This window comes from Phodopus roborovskii, unplaced genomic scaffold (assembly GCF_943737965.1).
Source record: "Phodopus roborovskii unplaced genomic scaffold, PHOROB, whole genome shotgun sequence".
Lineage (NCBI taxonomy): Eukaryota > Metazoa > Chordata > Mammalia > Rodentia > Cricetidae > Phodopus > Phodopus roborovskii.
In genome coordinates, this window is record NW_026126433.1 from 27,573,015 (window position 1) to 27,591,001 (window position 17,987).

The following is a 17,987-nucleotide window of genomic DNA, read 5'->3' on the forward strand; positions in this document are numbered from 1 at the left end:
CAAACAACAATAATAGCAAAAAGATGCATTTTGGTGTGTGGTGTGAAAGCAGGATCTTAGCTGAATTTTCCAAGTGATATGCTTGGCATCATTAAATGAACAATTCTTCCCTCCTCAGGGCTGACCTCTGTGGCCATCAGAAACTTTGAGATAGCTCAGAAATTGATGGAGACATTGTAAGCAGATTCAAGTTAGATTAGTGTTCACTCTCTCCCAAGCCTGAGGCATGCTTCTGTGGTGGATGAAGGCTTCCTGATAGACTCCAGTAAGAGCTAATCACACCACGGTAGTGACATGGTGGGCTAGGAAGGTTAAGCAGGCAGCACCCAAGGGCAGCTCTTCTCTAGAAGAGCCTGGCAGCCCTAGGGAAAAGTCCATTGTAGGGGTGAGGTCACAGGCTGGGAGGTGAGTTTCTCCAGATGAGATTCATATATGATAGATTCTCCCTCAAGCTCTCACGTAAGCCCCGCTGTCTGCCAGTGCCTTGTGGTTTTGAAGCCCTTCTGTCTTGTGGTTTAGGGGGCAAAGAAACCTGGACAGGCGCTGGTGAAGGTGACCAAAAAAGACTGAACCCTCAGATACCTGCAGCTCCCCGTTACCCGCCTGCAGCTGTCAGCTAGCACACTTTCCAGAGTGTTCTTCCAGAGAGACCAGCCATGCAGGTTACAGTTTCTTTTCTTTTCTTTTCTTTTTCTTTTTTTTTTTTTTTTTCAGGATTTAACTCATTCTTCTAGCAAAGTGAAAATCCTACCTTTGGCCTCTGCAGCAGCCTTCCAACAGAGACATTTGGCAGTGTGACCTGAGGGCAGGGATGCCAGGAAAACCACACCTGAGGAGGCTCAGGCAGGTAGCTCAGGACAATTGTGACAAATTTGTGGAGATCCTGTCTAGTGTTGATATGGGAGTTCCTCTTTCCCAACTGTCTGCAGCTCCATCAGGATACAAAACATGGGATGCTGTGGGCAGAATGTGAAGCCCCCCGCCCCACCCCGGCACAGTCTCATGTATGTGTATATTTGGTCCCCAGCTGATGGTGCTGTTTTGGAATGTAAGACCTGGCTGACAGACATGGGCTAGACTCCTTTCCAACCATCAGCTCTGTTTCCTCATCCGTTAAAATGTGAGGAGCTCACCACGTGTTCCTCAGCTCTCCCACCTGGATGGGTTGAAGCTGAGGCAAACATTTCCCCTTCTTGTTTCTGTCAGGGATTTTGTCATATTGTTGAGAAAGGCAACTGGTACAGAGGCTCAACAGGACAGGGGCAGTCCCTCACATAGACTTGTCTTGGGCTAGAGGCACGGGAAGACTTTGGGGAGGGCCTGCAAGTGAACCCTCATTTTTGTGAGGCGGAAGCAGATGCCTACAAGTAGACACCAAAGGTCATGCCCGGCTGCCTAGTGAGCTTTCAACACCTTCTGACAAGAGCCCCTTCCCTAGGAAGCAGGCGCTCTAGGGGCCGAGACAGGGCACATCTACCCCTAGGTATCCAATAGGACAAGAGCGCTAGCAAAGAACCCTTTCCTGGAGGGTGTCCCCACACCCTGTCAGCATCACATGACACACACGTATGGTCGCATATGGCCTCATGGTGGGGCTTGGAGAAGCCTGCTGAGTTTCCCTCCTTTGGAGCTGGTTGATCATTAGACCCTGACCCCGCCTCAGTCTATAACATCAAGGACCACATCTGTCCTCTTTTGTGCCCTGATTCTAGCCTAACCCAGCACAGGAAATCCTGATATAAACATAATATTAACATGGGGATTTTGTCTCTTATAGCAATAATTTTTCTTTGTTAGACATGTGCTTTCTCTTCTTACTGTACATTTTCATATGTTCATTTTCATTTACTTTTTATGTGTGTTGGTGTTTGGCCTGCATGTATATCTGTGTGAGGGTGTCAGATCCACTGGAACTGGAGTTACAGACAGTTGGGAGCTGCTATGTGGGTGCTGGGAATTGAACTCGGGCTCTCTGGGAGAGCATCCAGTGATTTAACCACTGAGCCATCTCTCCAGCCCCACATTTTCATATTTTCTTTGTTGGCACTTCATCCTTCAAAGCTCAGCTTGGCTGTCACTTTAAGGAAACCCTCAACACATAGAACATGACATGCCAGACAGGTGGGTTTCTCTGTCCCATCCAGCAGCAGGAGTCTTTGCTTTGTAGAGAGCATCCCAGACAAACAGCCAAGAAAGACCCAAGACACAGAATACTCCAGTCCCAGGATGGCTGCATGAGCAGGGCAGGGGACCAGCTGGTGGGCAGGCTGGCTTATCCAAGCCATGGACATGAGCCCTGGGGAAATTAAGGTAAAAGGCATTGGGGCTGGAGGCCCAACCTCCCTGTCAATCAGAAGGTCCAGCATAGGGCCCGCCTCAGCTATCAGTCCTATGGCTGAACGTAGTGGAGGGGCCCCAATCCTAGACACCCAGGTTTGCTTTGGGGAAGTATGGTTACTGGAAATATAATTTGCTGACCACGATCTTTACTTAGGGCTCATTTGAAAAGGAACGTCTGTGGTTCTGGACACTGGCCCCTGGAGCCTCTATCAGAAACCCTGCTTGATCCTCGAGCAGGATCCAACAGGGAAGGCCTACGAGGGTGTGGGGTGGGGCTCAGACACCAAGAGGGAAGCCACCCTCAGAGCCAGGCCGCTAAAGAGGTCAGATGCCCTGCCAGCTGCACCTCCCCCACTCCAGCTGCCCCAGCACAGGAGGTGTCCTTGGCATTCCACCTGCTGCACCCAATGCTGAGGCCATCTGAGCGGAGTGAAGATGTCAGAGAAAACCCCAAATCGGATTGAGGCTTCTGCTCCCCCCTAATGAGGTTCATTATCAGCTGCTCTGATCCCTGTAAAACCCAGCAGGCTGGATTAGGGACAAAGTCTAATCCAGGCTGACTCCTCCTGGCTGAGCAGCCAACCCAGGCTGGCTGGACAAACAAACCTGTCAGTCCTGGAGGAAGAGCTGAAGGTGGCAGCTGCAGACAGGCTCCTCTGACACCCAGGCAGGTCTCAGGGAGGGGAGACAGCAGGAGGTGACCGGGCCATCACCAAGGCCTGGGGCACAGAGAGCGCTCTGTGGGGAGTGAGGCCAGAGCCTGCTCCTGTCCCCAGGAGCTTGGCTGCTGGATCTCAGGTGAGGCTGGATGCTGTGCATTTGCTATAGACCTGAACAGTGGGTGTCCAAGGACCAAGTCAAACACATGCATGACTTAACAAAAATAATTTTATTCCACACCCCTCCCAAGCAGTGGGGGAGAGTGAGATTAAGCACATATACCAGTCTCTTCCCACCTCTACCTGACTACAGTGGAAAACCCAAGGGGAAAACCCTCCCCTCACAGCTCTCCACCCAGCACCTACCACATCCAACAGTTAGCACTGATTTTAGAAGACGAAATAAAAGACAAGAGCCCCAGCCCAGAGAGAGGTCTATCCTCTTGCAGTTAGCACAGGACTATCTGGACCCCAGCATCACCCTTGCCCTGCCACCAAGCAAGCACCGCACCCCACAGCCCAGCCACTGTCATCCACCCAGACAGCCAAACCCCACCAACCTCACACTACACCCTTGAAGCAGAAACTCTAGTTTGAACCTGGGAGACCAGCGTCACTTCCTGAAGCTTCCAGACCCACTCCTATAGCCAAACCCCACCCAGGTCTGAGGTGCTGGAGCTGGATAGGCCAGAAGCAATGCTGCATTTTCTTCATGTTGGGAGGGAGGGAAGGAGACAGCCTCGGAATGCAGTGAGGAGGTCAACTCCAGCCCACCCAGCCCAGGATCCTCTCTTCTGGATGGAAACTCTGGCCTTGTCTACCTCAATTTAAGGCCAAGACCAAGCAGGAAACATTGAGACTTCAGCGGAAATGGGGCAGGACTTCACATATGCTGAAAAACAGGAATGTGGTGCTGAAGCCAGGGTCGGAGCCTCCCAGAACCCTGACCCCTGCTTTAAGCTGCCCCTACCCCATGCTGGCTAGGTGACACTGGGCCCCTGTTTCTGTCTTGACTATGGAACCCTTCACAGCAGACTCAAGGGGTTCACAGCAACTGGCTTTCTTGGACTTGCTACTCTTCTAAGCTAGAAAACGGAACACGGGTAGAGGGGAAGCCAGGGTGCCAGGGGGCCAAAAAAGCCATATGGATAGAAGTCCCATTTCCTGTCCTCTTCCTGGATGGTTCAGGCTATGGGGTAGCTAGATGGCCTTTCAGGGTCCTTATCCTGGCCCGGAAGTAGGTGTACATGGCTAGTAAGCTCATGAAGGACACAGAGTAGAGCCCCACACAGAGGCTAATGTCCAGGTGGGAAAACCCCCCGCCCAGAACCTGTAACCACGGGCCTTGACCCCGTATACTTGGGGCCTCTGGCTCCCCTTCAGGTATGCTGGCTAGCTGCTTGGGGCTGCGGCCCCCTCGCCTTAGCTCTAAAGGGCCTTGGAGGTGAATCACCTCAGGCAGTGGTAAGGCCTCAGTGTCAGTGTTGCGCAAGTGTTGCTGCCCCTGGGCATGCCCCTGTGTAAACCTCTGCCGCTCTTCCACATGCTCAGGAGGGCCCTGCCCTGGTGGAGCGCCACTCATTCTGAGGCCTGAGTATAGCACCTGGGGGCCACTTGCTTCAAGCTTCTCAACTGGAACATCTAGGGCAGTGGCTCCAGGGGACTCTGTAGAAGCAGCCTGCTCATGGCCCAGCACTGGATTTCTCATCTCCAGTTCTAATGCATCCATTACCAGCTCTGGGGTAGCTTCCAGATTCTGGGGACCCCTCTGGGTTGCAGGAGAGTCTATGATGATGTTTGCTGGGGAGAAGTGAGCCTTGAGAAACTTGAAGGTGGCATCTAGATCCCACACAGGCTCATGTCCATTGACTTCATTATGGCAGGCAAAGCACAGTTCACGAGGAGGCCACTGCACCTTGGGGAAGTGGGGGTCCTCACTCAGAGCACCTGGCGAGGGAAGCACACACAGTTTGGGTGTCACATCTGGTCTGCCTGGGAGCTCATGTTTCTTTTGTTCTGAATATCTGCTTTTTCATCTATAAAAAGGTTCACCAAGCCTTTAAAAGGATGGAAGATAAACTGCAGATACAAAACCAAAACAAGACTAGCATGTAGCTAGGCCTGGTGGTGCAGGTCTTTTTCCCTTCCACTCAGGGACTGCACGTTCGGGGCCAGTCTGGGCCTCTGCCTCAAAGAGAGGGGGGGGGAGAAAGGCAGAGGAGAATTTGGGGACATAGTTCAGTGAACCAGGCCCTAGGTTCACTCTCCAGTGCCATTCCAAGCTTGAACACCTCCCAGACCAATCTGCATAGTCCTGGCCCACAGGGTGACACAGCCACAGCATTTGGTGGCAGAGCTGAGGCGAGGATAAGGGGAAGAGGCCGGTCGGCCCCAGAGAAGGTGGACACATCTTTTTAAAAAGGCACTAGGAGGCTCCTGGAACCAAGTATAGGCCTGTAGCACCTGCTCCCTCCAGCTCCCGCCCCAGGAGGGCTGTCTGGGAGGTACTTCTTGCCCTCCAGATGCATAGTATCCAGTCTACAGAAGGCTTCCCCCACAGGCCCATGTGCAAGGGGAGGCAAACAACATAAATAAGGGTAACTAGAAAGACAAGCTCCCTGCCTCTCTTTAGCCCACTCTCTGATGACAATGGAAAACCCCTGCCTTCTCCTCCCTGTTAGTGTGAGTAAGAGGCTAATAGCCAGAAAGCAGAGCAGGGGAGGGGGGAGGCAGGGGAGATTCTAACAAGCTAGAGAGGGTCCTGGCTCAGCGGGGAGGAGCGCTGGCATCAAGCACCAGACTCATACAGCATCCTAGTCCATTCCCTGTTAGATAAGTAGAGGAAGCAGAGGCTGTCGCTGAAGAGATAGTGGGAATGCCACCTCCAGCCTTGGGAGTGACCCTTCCGTACCTGAGAGGCGAGCGTTAACCTTGTTGTGACTAGTCCAGAGCCAGAGAACTGCACTGCTGGGACTTTTCACCCGGTGCATGGAGGCAGCAGCCATCTGCTCAAAATGGTTAGCACAGTCTCGGCAACCAAAGAAGAACCGAACATAGTTCCGCATGGCTTGGAGGACTTCCTGGCCATTAGCTGTAGGGAAGAGACCCCACACAAAGGCCCTTCATGTTGCCAACCTCTGCTATCTCCGTCATGGTTCCCCACAGGCTGCCCCATCCTCCTCCGCTCTGCTGGGGTGATCCTGCACAAGCCCTCACATTCCAGCCTATGTAAAGAGGCCTAATGCTCAACCCTAATGCTTGCTTCTCCTCTGCAAGGGTCACTAGAGAGGTGGTCCCATTTCCTCCAAAGCTCCTAAACTTCTGTCCCTCCTCTCAGGTCCTCGACATCACATTCTTCAGAGAGACACTGGGGCTTCATGTGACATGATGGAGTGTTGAAGGGGACATTCTAGCCCCCATGATCCTCCTCGACCTACCAGCTTCAGGCTTCCCATTCAACTTGCTCTCCAGTGGGCACTCTTAGAAGTCCACCCTGAGCTGGTCTGGATAGCTTCTAATTTCTCTTCATGGCCCCCGAGTATTTTCTCTCTGATCCCCCATACAGGCTGCCATAGCAAGGGTCTCTCTTGACTCTCATACTTTTTCTCTAACTGAAACCAGACTCTCCTGAAGGTATACTCCACCCTTGCACTTTCTGTATCTTTTTTTTTCTTCCATACTTCATATACCTCAGGGTTTGCTTCCTGATGCTTCTAAATGTTCCCTCCAACCCTTTAGAAGGCAACCTCCTACCTCCATCCACCAGGACATCACAGGGAGCGCTCACACACTCACACACACACACACTCTCTCTCTCTGCTTCAACGCACCAGTGCCTGTACCACTGTGCCTTTACCTCCTTGGCCTCCAAAGCTCCATCCCTTTTATACTGACTCCAGGTATAACTGCCCCCCACACTGCAGCTGGCCTTGCCACTCTGCCTCCCCTTTCTTGACAGCTCCATAATTGTATTCCTGCAAGCCTGCCCACCTACCCTGCCTGCCTCATCAATCAGTTGCCCCCAATACAGGATCATTCCAAATGATTCCCCACTGAGGACAAAATAAATAGGATGACCTGAGACACAGTAGGTAAGCAGACCCCGGACTCACCTGGCTCTTGTGGGTGGCTTTCACTATGCCGACTTGCCTGCACAGTCAGGAAGTGGAAGAGGACCCACAGGGAGCAGGGAAAGCCCCGGAAGTGTGGCTCACTGCCCTGGCAGCCAACCCAGTTCACCTTCTCAGTAAGAACAGAGTCCTGAGGAATACATGTGAACATGAGCACACAACAGAGAAGAGAAAGGGTTGGAAGGGAGGTGTCAAGAGAAGCTTCCAGGAGCACATAGCACTGTAGCAGAAGAGGGCCTCTTCCTGGCCTATCAAGTTTCTGCCATCTCTACCCACCAAAAGATTAGCAGATCTGAGAAGCCATGGCATAGACCAACTTCTACCTTTGAAACTGTAGTGCTGATCTGATCACTGAGGTCCTGCAAGCCTTGACACCTTATAAATCCACATGGTTGTGCATGACTATGGGGTGTGGCTTGCTTTTGCAGACAGCAGAAAGAATAGGTACCCTGCTCCTGCTGTGGGGCATGCTGAGGAAGCTGCTTGGATGCAGACAAGAGGTATGGTTAAGAACTCTGGTGTCTTAAATGTGACTCATCTCTATAAACTTCACATTTGGGAAGCAGATGCAGGAGGATTGCTGTGAGTTTGATACAGAGTAAGACCCTGTTTTTAAAATAGGGCTCCACTGTCCCATGCCCTAATCACTTACAGATACAATGGGTAGAAAAGCTTAGAAAAGTAACATACCAGTTCAAACCTGGTTTCTTCTTCTGCTAGATGGAAATTCTAAGGTATGAAGAGTCAATGAGATATTCTCCAGACCCCAATGAAGAGCAGTGCAATAGTGATAAATGGAATGATTTCATGCAAACTGCTGAATAATGCTGTCAGAAATCTCAGCCTAAAATCCCTCCAGTCCCATGAATGCCAGGCCACTGGGAAGATCTTTACTTGCCTTCCAGACTCACCTCCTTCCTGTTGTCCAGAGCGGCTCTGAAGAAACTGTAGGGGATCTTCTTTCTCGGCTGCCTGTGAAGCCAGTCATTTATGGAGTGCAGGAAGTTCTGGACCAAAGGCTGACCAGGGAAGTACTGCAGGTGGGGACAAGTGGCAACTGGAGAGTAAAAAACAATTCTACAAGTGGATTCCTACAGCCTATTCTGGGTAGACGGGAGGCGACTCCTCTGAGTCTTCCAGGACCTGTGGGTCTCCGCCAAGGCTCGAGCTATAATGTTGACCTAACATGCAACCACTCTGAGGAATGTCCAAGCATCACACCACTTTCTGGGACTGCTGTGAGCACCAGGCATGCACACCTTCTTTCCAGGTGGTTCTCTGATGGAGCAACAGATTGCCTAGCTGGGCTCAGGTGCAGTGGGCAAGGGGTTTACATGGGGTAATAATAGAGAAGAACTACAGCTGCATCCTGGAGGGTGTTTTCTGCTGCTCAGAACACCCCCATTTACAGCCCAACACTCTTGGAGCAGCAGTTGGGCGCCTCAGAAATTGGGATCTCAGGGCACTCTGCCCATGCCCACCCATGCCCAACAATAAACATCCTGATAAGCATGGAAGGAAAAGCTGCAGGGACAGCTTGAACCATTCTCAGTAGTGAGATGAAAGGAGGGTAAACCCAAGGGAAGGGACTTTACAATGGCATCACAAGAGGGATAAAAGACCATTAAAAAGTCTTCCAAATCCCTAACGTAGGACCCAGTGGGCTTCTACCCGCCTCCCTGTGGACACCCACTCCAAGTTGCCTAGAGTGTACTCTCATCTTCGCTTTTGCTAAGTAAACTGTCAGGGTTTCTTGGCTCAGTTCTTTCTTTTGAAAAGACAAGAACCAAACCCAGGAGAAACCTTCATTAGTAATAGGCTGGCAAAAGCCCTTTTGTTTTTAGCCCATGGGCCGCCAATGCGGATAGGCCAGTTCAGGGCTTAGGGCCAAGATCCAAATCTTGATGGTAACTCCCAAGAGCCTCAGAGGAACATGAAAAGCTACTCTGACAATAAGTCAACTCAAATCTGATTAGTATCAGCACTTTAAAACCACAAGGACTCAAGGGAGGAGGGCATGTGTGCATGTGTGCATATGTGTGCATGTACAAATGCACATGGGGGTGGGGTCAGCAGTGGAGCAGGGCCGGAAAGACCGCAGAGAGGGACGAGGTGAGACAATGGTCCTGAGAGATGTGGCCAAAACCATCTGAGAGAAGAATCCTGGACTCAAGAATGGTACCAGAAAAATCTGCTACCACAGCCAGTCCTCTGAGAAGACATTAAATGTCCTTATCAAACCTCAGGCTGGCCATCCCCCAGAGTGAAACATGGCTGGGAAGACTTGTGCTTCAGAATGCTTCCTCTTGGTTAGCTCCTGGGAGCTCTGGGCCCACACACTGATTTACAGCTCAGAGTCAGCATTTCTCAGGGACCTCTGCCTTGGCACCTTCCTTCCGCTGTCTGAGGCCATGCATCAGCAGGAAGCATGAATAAAAGGGCTCTGGGCAGCAGATAGCAGGGAAACCTTGGTGACCATATGCCACCCAGTGGCCAGCCTTGATAGCTGCCCACACGTGACAAGGCAGGCTGATGGAGGAGCCCTCTTCATTTCAGGCTGTCCCTTGAGTGCTGAGTTGTGAAACACCAGAGTGGAGGCCACAGGAGAAATGAGTGTGACTTTCTCCTTGGACAAGGTGTCGTCCCATGCCCCATGCCCCTGGGCCATCATTCCCTCGTCTAGAAAATGATGGGTATGACCCACAGAGTTGAAGAAGGGGAGATAAGCAAGTACCACAGCACTGCACCTCCAGCCTGCCCGAGCTCAAGGGAAGGGAGCAGCTTTGATTAGCATTCCTCTCCCAGGGAAGTAGGGCAGGCAAAGGTCGAACAGGGCCTCTCCAGTGTCCCAGGTCACCCTGCTCCCACTGTGGGACATTCACGAAGCTGGCTTCCCTCAGTCCTCTGTTTCAATGCCATCCCCTCTTCCCTGAGAGGCCTGGCTTCGGGCTGAATGGCCTTTCCTCCCATACTTATCTCCTGTCCCACTGGGAGTGTGCTGTTCAGGCCTCTTCCTAACCTGGGTATTTTCTGTGTCTCCTCTCAAATCAGCTTCACGCAGTGCAAACTAAATACCAGATTACTTGCAGCTGCAAACAGATACAAACAACAGGAGAAATCACTGCTTGGGAGGACTCCTTTGGAGTAGGCTGACCTGGGCTGGGGTGTCCCTCTCATTAGGGTCTGGAGGGGTGGGGGAGCACATAGGCCCTTTCCCTCACTGCAATGGTAGAAGAACAGTATCAATGCTATGGATTTGTTCCCTCTGCTCAACAGGGTGTCTGCCTTAGGACTGTGGAAGCAAGTCTTCTCTATCATGGAAATGGCTCCACCTTGCCTGCCACATTCCTCACAGAGTCTCCTGTGTACAGATACATGGGCCACCAAGCCAAGAAGGTCAGGATGGCAGCCGAATGGGTGAGACAGGGAGAGATCAGGAGGTTCCCACAGACCTTCTGGGAAGGACAGGCTCGGATCAGCTGGGACTGAGGGAGGCTGAGTCAGCAAGCAGACCCAGAGGACAGGTAGTCCTGACTCAGCAGCAAAGCAGGGCAGGCTGGCTGTGGATGGGAGGCCAGAGTCAGGAGGAAAGGGAAATGCAGTTCTGTGTGGCAAAGCCTCAGATCTTGGGTCTGGTCCTGCTGGCAATTCTAGGGCAATTACTTAAGTTCCTGGGCCCTTAAATGGCAGGGGTATCACTTTGCAAAGCAGGTGAGGAGGCTAAATGCTTGTCAGACATCAGGTCTTTGACAACCAGGAGCTTCACTCCGAGGAGCAGCCACTGAGAAGTTGGGAGCACAGTGCAGGGTTAACACTAGGGATCTGGGTTAGACTGAGAAGAAAGCAGTGCAGAGAGGGCCCTTCTTCAGTCTGGTGGCCCAGAGTGCCATTTCCACAGTCACCATGGCAGGGAGTGACAAGCCACAGTTTGGAGCCTAAGTGAGGTGGAGAAGTCAGGTAAGCAGGCAGAGTAAGTCACTGGGTGGCTGGGCATATTCCCAGGTATTGGGATATCTGGTCCTGTGTCTCTTTCCTCTCTACTCCACAGGGTGAGATGCTCTCTGGAGCTAATATAGAATATGGCTGTGAGAGGAGGGTAGCAGCCTATGGGGGACCTGGACAGCAATGGGTCCAGGTGTCCAGTCAGACCTGAATTCAAGGAAGGGACTGGTATAGTGTATGGTTTCTGGATACACACACTACCTACCTATGGAATGACAGAGGCAAAGGAAGTTGGGACCCTGCTCACCTTGGCCAATACTGCCACAAACTTTTTCAGGGCCAGTAGACGTGGTCCCTCCAGAACTGAGAACTTTCCCACTTCTACGCGCAAGATGTAATGCAGTGAGGATTCCAGGTCAGCCATGTAGATCTTGGAGCTGAGGGTCAAGAAGAAGCAGAAAGAGAAGGGTGTTAACCTCACAGCAAGCACTCAAAGGGATGAAGAGGGGGCATTATTGATGTCACAGAAATTCGTAGCACTTGGCTCTGGCAGCAATTTGCCCAGTGCCTTGGACAAATAACTTTTCTAGGTATCAATCCCTCATCTGTATAACAGATAACAACACATCTCTCACAGGTAGGCTGCTAAGACGATGATGAACTGAAACAGATGTAAACCAGCTTGGTGTAGGTGGGTAGGCCCTTTTCTCCAGGTCCAGAGTCAGGCCCTTCTGTAACTCACTAACCAGGTTCATTCTGTTTTGAGCAAAGACACTTAGGGGCCGACAAACAGACTGAAAGTGCCTTGGAAAAGCTAGGCTCTCTAGGAAAGGGGCTGGGGTGGCAGAGAGATGGAAGAAGAAAGGCCTTTTCTGGTTCGTCCAGGGTTCATATGCATGAATATCTAGACCTATGTGTTATACCACTCCAGCCCATTGTGCCATCCCATGTCCACCATGCTCCCATGGGTCAGCTCAGGTATTGTGGGAACACCACTGAACATTGGCTACTTCTCAACCTCAGCCTGACAGCTAGTTCTGGCCTCAGCAGGAAGGTGAGCTAGCTTTATGGGTTTAGGCCATTCCTAGTCCCTGGGCTACTGCACTTATAAAATTAAGTAACTGCTCTGCCTCTTGAAGGGAGAGAGCCAACAAGGCCAGCTGCCAAGATGAGCAGTGACTACTTACACCTCACTCTGAGGCAAAATCTCCATTGTGGTGTCATCTGGCCTCAGTTTACCTTACCATTCTGACATTCTGCGTCCAGAAGTAACCTCATTGGTCTGAAGAGATAGCTTGGCAGTTAAGAGACTGTACTGCTCTTCAGAGGAACCTAGTTCAATTCCTAGCACCCACGCCAGGCAGTTCATAACCTCCTGAAATTCCAGCTCCAAGGGATCTGAATACCTCTTCTGTCCATGACACACACACATATGTATAAATAATAAAATAAAATATTAAAAAGTGGCCTGATGGTAGAATGGGATGATGTGGAAAGGTGGTAAGCACACAGCTTGGCACAGCTATTATAGTAATTTGAATAATCTGAATGATAAAAATGACCCCTGACACCTTTGAGTGAAGGTGTGTGTGTGGTGTACACATGAGTGCATGTGTGTGCATGCAGGAGTGGCCATACGTGGAGACCAGAGGCTGGCACTGGGATGTCTTCCTCACTTGCTTCTCCACTTTATTTTTTGAGACACGGAGCCAGCACTCAACTTGGAGCTCACCTTTTTAGGCAGACTGGCTGGCTGTGGAGCCTGATTTCTGTCTGTCTGCACACCTCAGTGCTGGGACGACAGTGTGCCACTACATCCGGCTTTCCGTGGTGCTAGTGATTTGAACTCAAGGCTCATCTCTGCACAAGTACTTTATTCACGGAGCCATCTCCCAGGTGCTCAGTGGTCAGTCACTTCCTAAGTCTCTTTCCTTATCACTTTATTTAGTAAAACTCTCTCCAATGTATTTCCACCCTTAGAGTCTGCCATTCGAGGACGTGAGACCCTTCCTGCACCTTTCTTCCAGTTCTCTGTGCATCCCTCACTTACAGAGTATTTTTCTGGGCTAGCAATAAGCTGCCTGGTCAGACATCCTTGCTTAGTATTGTAGCTGGATACTAAGGCAAGAGGTCTCTGTCTCCATGCATAGCATCGGGGAATGTACTATAAAAGCAAAGCCCAGGAGTCTCATAGAACCAGCAGTTCTGTCACACTTAAAACTATGCACAGCTGGGTGTTGGTGGTGCACGCCTTTAATCCCAGCCTTCAGGAGTCAGAGGCAGGCAGATCTCTGTGAGTTTGAGGCCAGCCTGGTCTATGAAGCGAGTTCTAAGGCAAGCTCCAAAGCTACACAGAGAAACCCTGTCTTGAAACAAAAAACAAAAACAAAAAAACTATGCATAGACAAGAAGTACCTGAAAAAGTTGTGGACTCCCTAATACTTGCAACATTCAGATGAAGTTAGGTGACTTCCTAGAAGGGATGCTTTGAAGGGGACTGCAAAGTCTACGAGAAGGGACCACATCAGTCCTATAGCATCAGCAAGGCAACCATCAAGGCTTCTGTAGTGACTGCCTGTGTTACTCTCATGCAAAAGTGTTGAGCTTTATTCTGCTCTATTCAAAAATCGCTTAGGGGCAGAAAAACACACACACATCACAGTGCACAGTGCACACACACATCAGTCTAAAACAGCTAGCTCTCTGCAAGACCGAAAAGCTAAGGATTTGGCTACTCACGGAGTCTGGAGAACTGGGATAGCAGAAGGGCATGGGGACAGCATAGGCAGCAGTTTTTCTCTTTCAGAGCTTTCAGGTCTCATACCCCACCAGAACCCACAGTGCCTAGCACATGCGTGGCCCCGAGGAAAAACTGCTCAGGACAGAAGTCAGTGTAGAAGCCCTAGTAATCCTCCACACTGATTCGACTCTCACTTCTTCCCCACCCTCTCTCCCTCCCTTTTCCTCATTCTCTCTCTCAACAGTAGCCGAGGCCAGCCTGGGATTCACAGTCCTGCTGTTGTGGCCTCCTAGGTACTGGCATTACTGGTGTACAGCCCCATGCCTGACTTCTACCTGTTTTTGAGTGAAGTTAAGCTTATACAATGTGGGCAATAGACAGCATTCCTTCAGTTACGAAGGACAATATGCAATGCTGTTTGGCAAACCCACATTTGGCACTGAGGCCTTGGCACAAAGACAGGAAAGGCCACAGAAAGATTCCTGAGCTTGGTCAGCAGTCAGGGACCCCCAAAGGTCTAGTATAGAGCAGGGTGTTACTCAACTATGGATGTAGTTCAATGGTAGAATTTCTATCTAGCATGTTCAAGTCCTGGGCTGGGTTCCCAGCATCACAAAGACAAACAAAACAAAACCCAAGGCCAGCCATGAAGGGACAGATGTAGGCTATCCACATGACAGGAACAGGAATGAGTAAGGCAGCACTCGTGAAGGGGGTGTGGCCTGTGACCAGAGAAGAGGTAGGAGTAGGGATGTGAGAACCCTTTGCCCTTACTGGTCTGCAATCTTCCACACTGTGGGTGCTACATCAGCAGTGACTGGTGCAGCTGTGGTTGGGGGAGTCTGCCTGGTTGCTCCAGACAGTCCCCGCAGGTAGGATGTATAGAAAGGCCTGGACTCCGTCAGCCTGGGAAGAAAGCAAAGGGAAACAGTAAGTACAATGGAAAAAATCACATAGCTGATAGCTGGCCAATGTCAGGAGAGTAAATAGTGTCTCCTCCAACAGAAGGGCTTGGCAAGAAATATCTAAACTTGTTCCCAGCTTAGGCCTCACTTTAACTTGTCCATTCACTGTACGTGTTACAGAAACCCTCTTTTATATCAACCAGATACTGAACCCCTATCTGAAAAAGCAAATGGGCCTGAGTATTACTCAACATGCCACTTGGCTCCAGTCAAAGCCATGATCTTTGGAGTCAGGTGGGCTTCACTGGGAACAGCATCCATTTTTGCTATAGAGAACTGGGAATACAGTACAATAGGAGAGCTTCTACCTAGTTTGTGCAAGTTCTAAGCTGGGTCCCCAGCACCACAGAGACAAAAAACTACCAACATTTGCCCATGACAGAAATGGCTGGGTTTGACTGTCTTCCCTACAGACTAAAAGATGACTGGTCTTAAGGCAGTCACCCTCTTACAAGCTTGTTCTAAGACATCACTAGGTAGCATTGCTCCCCAAGGAAGTCAGAGTTTGATGTATAATTTTAAAATATCAATAACAGAGAACCAAGTTTGTCTAAATCCTCCTGATTTCTCTCTCCTAATACAGGAGTCTTGAGGCCAGGAAATATCTCCTTAAAGAGGTCTGGCCAAGGTAAGCATCAGTTGTAGGATGTCCCATGAGAGCCAGCATCAGGAAGCATGGCTTCCCTACTATGCCATCCCAGCTCAATGTCTATCAATGAGCAGATGGTTCAGCAGCAGCATCGTCACAAACAATTTTCTCCTCCACTAACTCCAAGTGAGGAAACAATAGCTCTTCTGGCCTCTAGGACTGGCACTTTCTAGGCCCACCCAGAATCTAACCTAACATTCCCCTTGTGAACATCATGCTTCCTGACTCTGAGAGAGAGTCCTGCCTCGGAGGCACTGGTGATCCAGGCTAGGGCAAGAGGCTGCCTAGCTCAGCCTCAGTGTAGGGTGGTACTAATGGCCCCAAGAAGCAGATTTCTGGGTGTCTAGGGTAGCCTTGGGCTCCCTGGACCCCTGAATTTCTGCCTGCAAGGCCAGGCTGACATCAATCATCTGCCTACAGCGGGCACCAAGGCACCATCTGGTGCCATTTAACAGGCCATTCAGCAGCAGGAGTCTGACAGAGCAGCTGAGGCTGGCTTGATTGTTTTCTCTTGACATTTTGGAACAGGCTATTGTCTGGCTGCTAATGAACTTTTCTGCAATTAGAAAAGGAAAGGGAGGGAAGGTCCAGCATGTCTGAGTCCTTGCCAGGCCTGCACCCTGTCAGTGAACTCCTCTATGGACAGAGGGGATGGATGACATGACCAGGGCGTGGTGTGGATGTATAAGAAACACTCAGGGCCAAGGCAGAAACCCTGAGCTGCAAGGTTGGAGATCTTGTCTCACATCGAGGATCAGACAACTGATTCTACTTGTCTGTTCTTCCTAGTGACCTCTCTAGGCAAGAAGAATGAATAGACAGGGAGGGGAAATAAGGGGATATGACACTTACACAGGCACTCGGACGATAGAGCCATTCTGAAACAGCAGATAGCATGATGGAAATTCAGTGACACCAAACTTGCTCACCACGTCACTCTCTGTATTCAAGACCCTGCGCACTGGTACATGGCGCTGGGACAGGTCCAGAGTTACCTGCAGAGACAGCAGGATGTGGTGGTCTTACCCAGTGGGTAGAGAGAGCCTGAGTACTGGCCTGCAGCTTGGTAGGTATTAGGTAGCAGCTGTATTCTATCTAGAATTGAAACTTTGCAGAGCAGACTACTGTGATAAATTTCATATAACCCTCAGGGCAGGACTACCAAATACCATCCATGACAAGGGCCTTGGAACTGTGCAGATGTCCTATGGTAGTACCAACCGAATATGGTAAAATGTGGTTTTATTTTCTTCTTATATGTATGAAGCTTTATATCTATATCCTAGGTCAGAAAAACACATATTGGTCAGATACAATCATTTTGTTTTTAGGGAGAAATAATGGAAAATAATATTTCCTGTTATGCACTATATTATGTATTAGGATGCCACATTTAATCTTCAGAATAAAACTAGGCCAGCAGCCCTAGTCAGGCCTTCACACCACAGCTGTGGCAGGTGAGTCCTGATGTCACAGGAACAACCTTTCCTTGACTCAACTTCCTTACCTACAAAATGATAATGATGACAGCAGTAACAAACATAAATCTTAGAGGACTGTTAAGAAGACTGCACTGATAAAATTTATTAAAAATGCTTGTAATAGTGGCCAGTACATGATAGACACACATTATTTACTTAAAAATATGATTTTGGCTGGGTAGATGGATCCATAGATAAGGTGTTTTCACACAAACATGAGGGTTGGATTTCAGATGCCCAGAATTCATGTAAAAGCTGGGATAGGAGCATGCATCTGTAATCCCAGCATGCCTATGGTGAAATGGGAGGCAGAGACAGGGAAAGCCCTAGAAGCTCACAGGTCAGCATAGGCAATAGTGGACAAGAGATCCTGCCTCAGATAAGGTAGAAGTTAAAGATTGACATCTGAGGTTGTCTTCTAACTGCCACATGTGCATCGTGGCATGCTGGTGCCTGTGTGAACACACACACAAACACACTACATATTTACAGGGAAAAAAATTCACCTGGGTATGGTGGAGCACACCTATAACATCTCAGAACTTAGGAAGTGGAGGTGAGGGAGTCATGAGTTCAAGGTCCGTGGTGGTACCAGTTGGTACCAGGGAGCACGGTACTGCTATGACAGACTGACCATGCTGCTTGTTGCAGAATGGGACTTTGGATTAGCAAAGCAGCTGAACACTTTAAGCTGGGCTGAATGGGCCACACTTGTAGGAATGTAGAAGACAGTGGTGCTAAAAGCAATGTAGATTATGATGGCTCAACATGAGAGGTTTCAGAGGAGAATATTAGTAAATGTCCTAGAAACTGTTCTTGTGATATTTTGGCAAAGAATCTACCTAAGGCTAAAGAAGAGTTTTGCATTAATGATGTTGGCAGAGGAGACTTCAAGACACTCTAGTATTGACCCTGATATGTGGTTATTAAGGGTCACTCTTAGCAGATCTATAATGAAAAGGAACAATCTGGGCAAGGAAAAAATAGAAAATGTACAGTTTGAAGAGAAAAGGAGCACCAGGATATGCAGTGGAATTAAGTCCAGTGCTCAAGGAAAACAAACGTTTAAAGAAAAGCCTGA

The 17,987-nt window shown here is 49.8% G+C and overlaps 1 protein-coding gene across 1 annotated transcript in view; it reads right to left on the minus strand.

The window, feature by feature from the left end:
• Positions 1 to 3,210: 3,210 nt before the first annotated feature.
• Qsox1 (quiescin sulfhydryl oxidase 1) overlaps positions 3,211 to 17,987 on the minus strand; it is a 37,321-nt gene continuing 22,544 nt past the window's right edge. Inside the window, exons 6-13 of the mRNA XM_051186009.1 lie at positions 16,278 to 16,420; positions 14,586 to 14,717; positions 11,379 to 11,508; positions 8,041 to 8,163; positions 7,112 to 7,259; positions 5,911 to 6,090; positions 4,732 to 4,946; positions 3,211 to 3,891 (exon numbers count right to left, since the gene is read on the minus strand). Coding sequence (XP_051041966.1) covers positions 3,883 to 3,891; positions 4,732 to 4,946; positions 5,911 to 6,090; positions 7,112 to 7,259; positions 8,041 to 8,163; positions 11,379 to 11,508; positions 14,586 to 14,717; positions 16,278 to 16,420 — 1,080 coding nt within the window. The 3' untranslated portion in view covers positions 3,211 to 3,882. The remainder of the gene's footprint in view (positions 3,892 to 4,731; positions 4,947 to 5,910; positions 6,091 to 7,111; positions 7,260 to 8,040; positions 8,164 to 11,378; positions 11,509 to 14,585; positions 14,718 to 16,277; positions 16,421 to 17,987) is intronic.